The sequence below is a fragment of the Diaphorina citri genome, unplaced genomic scaffold (assembly GCF_000475195.1).
Source record: "Diaphorina citri unplaced genomic scaffold, Diaci psyllid genome assembly version 1.1 scaffold2710, whole genome shotgun sequence".
Lineage (NCBI taxonomy): Eukaryota > Metazoa > Arthropoda > Insecta > Hemiptera > Psyllidae > Diaphorina > Diaphorina citri.
In genome coordinates this window covers 30,229-38,671 of record NW_007380127.1, presented here as the reverse complement: position 1 = coordinate 38,671, position 8,443 = coordinate 30,229, and the positions used below count along the sequence as shown (strand labels likewise).

Sequence of the window (8,443 nt, the reverse complement as noted above, 5' to 3'; positions counted from 1 at the left end):
CTATGAGACTATGGATGAACCCGTAAACAGGGACGTGAATTCAGTAAAAGAGACGTGTACCTTAATCTGAACCATTAATAAGACTCCCTATAAAACATGAATCCCTCCCGACTTACTATTAAATGAAAGTGACAGACACTCTAGAGTCAGGTATAGAAAGATACATGTATTAATAAATGTAAGTTAATAAAATAGATCTCTCCTATAAAGAAACACAGATAAGGAGTCCTAATATGGTCTGATTACTAAATCATAAGGACGTGGTTCCTTTCAAATAAACTTTAAAATACTGTAAAGTTAGGGTGAAAGACTTGATGGATACATGATTGGATCGAGAAACAACACATTTAAACAACGCGAATAGTAGAAAATACGTCTTCCTAAGGAATCTCGTCGCGAAAAAGGTGAAAGTCACCTTTTAAATATTAGATTGTGAACTCTAATTTTTGGGGTTATCTTATCTTATCCTTACTATATGGAACAAATAGCGACGGTATTTGGTGCGGTTTATCCCTAAAAAAGGAGAGTAAATCTACCACCTATAAGGATTCTAAGATTATAAGATGTCAAATCACAAAAAGAAGAGAAGAAAAGGACAATTTTGAATTTACCCCTTTTCATATTTTCCGTAATCGGTACAATTGTCCCCATAGACGTCACTTTCTGTGTAAACTTTTTAAATCTCATTCAAGCACCTTGACCTATTGTTCCAACTCAAATTTTTACCAACGAAGTTTTAGGAGGTTTTAAAGAAACGTATTATCACCCTTCTTATCGTACTTTTCAAGTTTTGCAGTCTCGTGTTACAACATGTTGGAGTACGTTACCACTCACCCCGGTTGAAGATCTGCCGTGGAATTAAATTTAATTTTCGTGTCTGACTTTTGTTCAGTTCCTTGAAGGGGCTAAGGAAAAAAAAAATTGACTCAGGGTCATCCTTACACACAAGGAAGGTTTCAGTCTGCCAAAACGTACGTGGTATTGGTAGGGACCGCTCTCCCGAAAACCCAAAACCAGTGATCAAAACTACTCTGTAGAAACAGCAAAAAGTGACTTGAAGTGGTGTTTTTGTGACACCGTATGACATGTGTTCCCGGGTTCGCTACGAGAAGTGATTATCCCCGCAATTTTCTTTGATTTGTATAGAAGTTTCTTTGTGTGTCCAGCGATAGATTTCTACGTGAAAAATGGCGCAAGGGAAGAGAAAGAGTGAAATGCATTTTTTTGTTTTTTTTTTTTTTTTTTTTTTTTTTTTTTTTTTTTTTTTTTTTTAAGAGGTTTGACAGAGGGAACTTTAACTGCTATGGTCTTATCGTCCCGAAATCGAGGAGAGAAGGAAGACAGGATAGGAGAAAGCCAGCCGTTTCCGAGAACGAACATTATCCCATCAGGATAAAATCCGCCCCGGGCGGGAATCGAACCCGCGGCCTAGCGCTTACAAGGCAGACGCACTACCAACTAAGCTAACTAGGCTGGCTAATCCAAGGTCTAAATCCACTTGTTACAATGGAATGAATTAACTCATAAAAAAACATTCAACTCAATCCATAATACTATGACATGAAAGAAAAGAACCTGTTTTCTAATTTAAAAAGAAAAGAAAACAGAATTGGTAATGATCACCAGATCACAGTGGTGAGATAGTGCAAATGAATCAGACAGGGTCTTGTAAAAAATGGTTCAGTTGTTAGCCAATGAAAGTTAAATGAGATAGGTTATTGGGGTATCTCCCTCAATGGAAAATATCATTCTTACCCTGTAAATATCCCTGTGAATGTGAATGTCCCTTTTACCCAAGTACTTTTTGTTGAGGTATGAGGCAAGTCACTCCAATATCAGGTACACCTGATCAGGTCTGCCTGATAGTGAGTGGCTGGCCTAAGTCATAGAGGGTACTTACCTACCTGTATCAACAACAAAAGATCTTTTCAAGCCCTTGAAAGATTTCTATGTACTTACTTTTACTTAAGTATCTACCTTAATCAAGAACTTAAAAGATCTCTAAGTACAAGCCCTTGAAAAATCCCTAAGTAGGTACTTACTTACCTACCTTAGGTAAGTATTCAACAACTTGAAAATTTCTACAAGGTTAGAAATCGTCCGAATTCGAACCCTGTATGGAATGTTTCCACTTGGTGTGATTTCTAGGATTTTAGGACCCGCAGACAAGACCCTAAACCCAATGAGTTTACTCATTGGAGACCCTTTGTATATGAGTGTGGGAACAATAGGTTGATCATAGGGGGTGTAGGACTCTGACTTCTAACTGCCTAGAATCCCTAGAACTATAGGTCTAGCGCCTGGAATTATATACCTAGGGGTTGATGTCTAGATCACCCTAGATCCCTAGACTCTAGGGCCTAGAGGATAGGACCATAGAAATTTAGACTTTTGAAGATTTGAAAGACAATAGTCGAACGAGGTGAGTTCTTAATTTTCACTCGACGATTTTGAAAATTTAATTTACCTCGATGGTTAATGGTCAAGACGCTCGGCTGGTAAACAGGAGGGTGTGAGTTCAATCCCAGCCGAGGGGGTCCCACGAGGGGCTTTTATTTATGAATGAATTCTACAGCTTAACCTCTAAGCTAAGACTTGGGTCTATCGCTTCTTTTATCAATGCCACTACTGCACTAGTCATTTCTCGGACTCCTTATACTCACAAAATAAACAATAGGTACATAAGTACTTCACTATTCCAAGCAAGTAGGTATAAAGTGTCATCTCATCTCTCAAGTATGCAGTTGACACCACTAGTCGACCACGCGTTGAATACACAATAACTACAAATTACAACATGACCCAGCTCAAATATTGAATCAGAGGCAGCTGTGATCAGTGGTCATATTGAATCAGACGTCTACATAATATAAAGTAACCACTTACTATCTAAGTAAATACGGTAAGTACTTAGGGTATGGACGTATGTTTTATGGTTATTACATCCCTAGGGAAAATGTGTCCGAGGTATAATTTTCTTTTCCACCTGTAGCTAACTGATTTTATCAAGAGAGAGGGGAGGAGGAGGATTAGGTAAATACAGAAAGGGAGAGAAAGAAAGAGAGAGAGAGAGAGATTGATTGATTGATTGATTAATATTTCTCATTTATTTCACATATAATAAATTACAATTTTTGTCATCTCCTAAGCTATTGCCTAACTTCTTGGAGATGGGCCTCTCTCATTATAATTCTAATTTATATGATTCAATGCAATTTGTAATCAAGATATTATGAACCGATAACTGCCTAAATAAAAAATTTAGGTATAAAAACAGATAAATAAATAAATAAATCCATAACTAATATTTTGTAACCATACCGATTTTGACCCGATTTATTTCATTTAGGTGTACCTAACTGGTGGTAAGTAACTATCTTTACAAGATTAACAGGTAGGTATTGAATAATGTACAAGCAAATACATAGGTAGATATATTGGTGGTTGTGCTTTGTATGTAGGTATTATCAACAGTGACGAAGTATGCTTTCTTTTAATTTCTTCTTAAGCTTCTCGTTGTTCTTTTCGTTCATGAATCCATCGCAATATTCATTCAAAAGTTTCGGCATTATGTACTCTAGCCTCCTGCTCCCATATTGTTCCGTATACACATGACGACGTCTGAACCTTTGTTGTCTCAGGGCGTATGACTGGTCTGTAAGTTGACGAAATTTGGGCTCATGGAAGTTCATGTATACAAGTACAAATATGGAAAGCTGTTCTGGAGTCAGGCATGGAATTCGGTTATTACCAAAGAGCATTGTTTTGATTTTTCTCTGGAGCGTATTTAAAGGGTTAAGGGTGTACTGGGGTGCGTAGGTATATAATGTTACTCCGTATCTAAGAAGCGAGTCTATTAGGGAGAAATACAAGATTTTCCTGGTGGACATTGGAAGCTTATCTGCATTGATTTGATTAAATTTGTATTTTAGCATACGTAGTTTTTTACACAGGTTGTCGATATGTGTCTTCATTTTGAATTCATCATCAATAATCACTCCCAGGTATCTTGCATGGTCTGTATATTCTATACCTTTACACGAACAATTAGCCTCATACGTTTTATTTGCTATACAATGGCGTTTATGGCATACTATTTTGTGGTCATTCATATTGATCCTCTTGCTTTTGTACCCCAGAGCTAAGGCTTCTGTTTTATTTTCGTTAAGGTAGATGTCATTTGTATAGAAATACTTCTGTAGGTTAATAAAATCTTTCTGTGCGTTCGCAACCGCTGGGAGCGCGCAGCGCGACCGTAAACGAGGGAGCGCGAAGCGCGACCCTATGCACAACCCCGCGAAGCCCCCGGGAGCGCGCAGCGCGACCGTAAACGAGGGAGCGCGAAGCGCGACCCCATGCTCAACCCCGCGAAGCCCCCGGGAGCGCGCAGCGCGACCGTATACGCAACCCCGCGTAGCGAGAACGCGAAGCCCCCGGGGGGTGGAGGGGGGCGTGCGAGTCCTAAATATATACAACACGTTGTGTAACTGACTCACTGACTGACTCACTCACTCATACTAATTTCAACCCACTTCTAGATGAGCTATGTTTTTTAGTCCCCCCATAAGAAATACACGGGGAACACAATTTGAGGCCAGCAAAACTTTTACTACGTTTAATACTTTGCTCTCGCTTTTAGTTTTCATTTTTTATTTCTTCGAGACAAGACTCAGGGACGATATTAGTTTTTAGGGGCGAAGCCAAGGGAGCGCGAAGCGCGACCACATGCACAACCTCGCGAAGCCCCGGGAGCGCGCAGCGCGACCGTAAACGAGGGAGCGCGCAGCTTGACCGTAAACGAGGGAGCGCGAAGCGCGACCCCATGCTTCGCCCCCCTCCCGAGTAGAAGTGCGAGTCCTAAATATATACAGCCCCTTGTGTAACTGACTGACTGACTGACTCACGTATACAAATTCTAACCCACTTCTAGATGAGCTAGGAAGATGCGGTTTTCACCATTGGATTCCTTATTTTTTGTAGGTACTGGGAAAAATCGGAAAATCCCGAAATTCCAAACCGTTCCCGATATATTGACGTTTTTTAGTCCCCCCATAAGAAATACACGGGGAACACGCTTTGAGGCCAGCAAAACTTTTCTTACGTTTAATATTTTGCTCTCGCTTTTAGTTTTCAGTTTTCATTTCTTCGAGACAAGACTCAGGGACGATATTAGTTTTCAGGGGCGAAGCCAAGGGAGCGCGAAGCGCGACCTCATGCACATCTGCGAAGCCCCGGGAGCGCGCAGCGCGACCGTAAACAAGGGAGCGCGAAGCGCGACCCCATGCACAACTCCGCGAAGCCCCGGGAGCGCGCAGCGCGACCGTAAACAAGGGAGCGCGAAGCGCGACCCCATGCACAACTCCGCGAAGCCCCGGGAGCGCGCAGCGCGACCGTAAACAAGGGAGCGCGAAGCGCGGCCCCATGCACAACCCCGCGAAGCCCTGGGGAGCGCGCAGCGCGACCCTATGCAAAACCCCGCGAATCCCCGGGAGCGCGCAGCGCGACCGTAACCAAGGGAGCGCGAAGCGCGACCCTATGCTTAACCCCGCCAAGCCCCGGGAGCGCGCAGCGCGACCGCATGCACAACCCCGTGAAGCCCCCGGGAGCGCGCAGCGCGACCGTAAACAAGGGAGCGCGAAGCGCGACCCCATGCACAACCCCGCGTAGCGAACACGCGAAGCCCCCGGGGGGTGGAGGGGGGCGAAGCCCCCCTCCCGAGCACGAAGTGCGAGTTCTATTTAATACTGTGGTTGACCCGTCCTTTGTACGGGATCAGCGCGGTATAAGAGTCATAACTTTAAAGTGCTGCCTTTTTGATTCAGGATGGAATGTGACAAATTTAAATAGCCTCTGTCACCCCCAGTACTCTTCTCAACAACAACAAAAAATATTATCAAAACCGGTCAAGCCGTTTTTTCGTGAAACGAGGACAACAAAAGGTCCATCAGCGTAACAGCGCCGTAACAGACAGACATACATGTATATGTTTCTGTGTATGCAATATGCAACAATTTAGTCAAATTTAGCGTTATTTTCGCAGTATAACTTCTCGCTGTTTCTTATTTTCAAAAAATATTTTATCTTTTCCTACGTTTCTATTGAAAATTCAAAAGGTTCTCCAAATTTATTTATTAAGATCATTCGTTCTAGGATCTTATACAAATGACACAACAGGCTGACAGGTCTACAGTTCTTGGGCTCGTTTGGTTTTTTTCCAGGTTTTAATAGTGCTACCACATGCGCCTTTCTCCAGATTTTAGGAATTTGCATTGATCTTATACAGTTATCGCAAAATCCTTTCTTATTGCACACCTAGACCATAAAAGGAATATTCCTACCAAATTTCAGCTTTCTAGGTGTTGTGGTTCAGGAGATAGAGCGATCAGTGATTCAGTGTGTGAAATGTGAATGAGTGAATGGATCTTGTTCTTATAATAAAAGAGCGATCAGTGTGTGAAATGTGAATGAGTGAATGGATCTTGTTCTTATAATAAAAGATTCAGGAATTTTGTGATCCATTGAAGTGTTTCCAATTTGGAGTGTTTGATCTATCTGTTCCGTTCTAATACCATCTATACCTGCCGCTTTGTTGTTCTTCATCATCTTGATTGCTTCTTGCAGTTCCCTAATACAGAAATCATCATTCAGGAATTTTTTCTCATTTGCTATGTTGCGTTCAAGTTTTGTCTTTGGGATTCTCTTATTCGTTTTCCCATTCATGAGTAGTTGGTGGGCTACTTGGTTGGCAGTGATTTCATTGTGTGCTTGTTCTGGTTTGGTGGGATCGTTGCTCAGGTTCTTGAGGGGCTTGTATGCTTTTCTACTGTTGCCTTTCATATTAGATTGCACCACTTTTCTCTTCGGTTTTCAGTTATCAAACTGAGCAGTTCTTCTGGTTGGTAACATTTAACTTCTGGTTTGGTTTTATTAGTGGACCTGTAATCAACTTCTAAAAGTTCTTGGCAAATATTTCAAGCACATCATGATCAAACTTTATTTCATCATTGAACGTGCATCCAAGATATTTTATACATTCATCAGAAAATTCTATGTTGGTAGAATAAAATAAAATCAATGTTACCTTGAACTCCTCTACACATTGAACGTCTTGCGGAGCACAACTACCCACAATGTTACTCCCTTTAGTCAATCCTGGAACACATAACGTAATCTTTATTTTATAGTCCAGGAAGGAAACGAAGACTTTTTGGCGGACAAAAATAATGTAGTCTGGATAATGTTATGAATAAGGGGTCAAAAGTCCCAAAGAATATCTTTACCGCTAGCGGAACTAGATTTTTAGTCCGTCCTTTCTTTATTAGTACGATAGTAATAAAAACAAGCTGGGCCCGTCCCTCCGGGAATTTTTTAGCCCGTAGTTTATTCGATCGTGGTTAAAGAAAATCAGTACCTATGTACCTACCTAATTTGTTTAATATTCAGTTTATTATTACCCCCCAAAAAAAACACTTCGTGTTAAAAAAATTAACGTCAAGAGTTACCCTCCACAAAAAAGTACTGATATAAAAAAAAGACGTCAATGTGGGACCTCCCTTCTACATTAGCTCTTCTAAAGAAAATAATAATTTTCCATCACTCCTACATCAATTTACCTTGCTGTTGAACCATTGATCCCGGATTACGAAACCTAGATCTTGACCGCAGTGTACATCAGTTTATCTTGCTGTTGAACCATTATGGCCAACACGTCAACATGACAACAGGTTGACCAACCTGTGAGACACACAACATCTTCCCCTTCCAGGGATGGGGCAAAGTACCCATTCTCGCTTTGAGTTCATAGGTCGCCGCGACAAATTTCGAGATCAGAGCTCATTTGTGTGAGAAAATGTGAAAAAAATCCCCCAAAAACTAGTTTTTTTTGTTTTTTTGGCTTTATGGTTTTCTGGACAAAATTTGCACCACCATTTTCGTGTTCCTGGTAAAAAGACCTTTAATTTGATATATAGGTCGACCAGGTTTGGATAAGTCCTTCTATGGGGACAGACAGACAGACCGACCGAGCGAGCGAGCGAGTGACAGACACCGAAGCGAATACAATAGTCAGTCCCTTATACCTTTTTATTACTATTGTAATAATAAAGTAAGGACGGACTAAACAGGTATAAAGGACGGACTATTGTATTCGCTTCGGTGTCTGTCACTCTGTCGGTCGGTCTGTCACTCTGTCCGTTCCCATAGAAGGACTTATCCAAACCTGGTCAACCTATATATCAAATTAAAGGTCTTTTTACCAGGAAAGAAAATGGTGGTGCAAATTTTGTCCAGAAAACCATAAAGCCAAAAATCCAAAAAAACTGGTTTTGGGGGGATTTTTTTCACGTTTGGGGGGATATCACTATTTTTTGCTGTAAGTACTTACCCATCTAAGTTCATAGACATTTAGAAAAATAAATGAACCTAATTTTTAAGTAGGTACCCA

The 8,443-nt window shown here is 41.1% G+C and overlaps 1 protein-coding gene across 4 annotated transcripts in view; it reads right to left on the bottom strand.

Annotated features, from left to right (window-relative positions):
• LOC103519402 (pyrroline-5-carboxylate reductase 1, mitochondrial-like) overlaps window positions 1-8,443 on the bottom strand; it is a 40,581-nt gene that overhangs the window by 19,954 nt on the left and 12,184 nt on the right. For 2 of the 4 annotated variants that reach the window (XM_026830922.1, XM_026830925.1), the window contains exon 2: window positions 7,082-7,152. The exons of 1 other annotated variant lie outside the window; for it this stretch is intronic. In XM_026830922.1, the coding sequence (XP_026686723.1) occupies window positions 7,082-7,152 (71 nt within the window). Of the gene's footprint in view, window positions 1-6,578; window positions 7,005-7,081; window positions 7,153-8,443 lie in introns of those variants that run through there. One more of the 4 variants, XM_026830926.1, reaches the window with a different exon arrangement.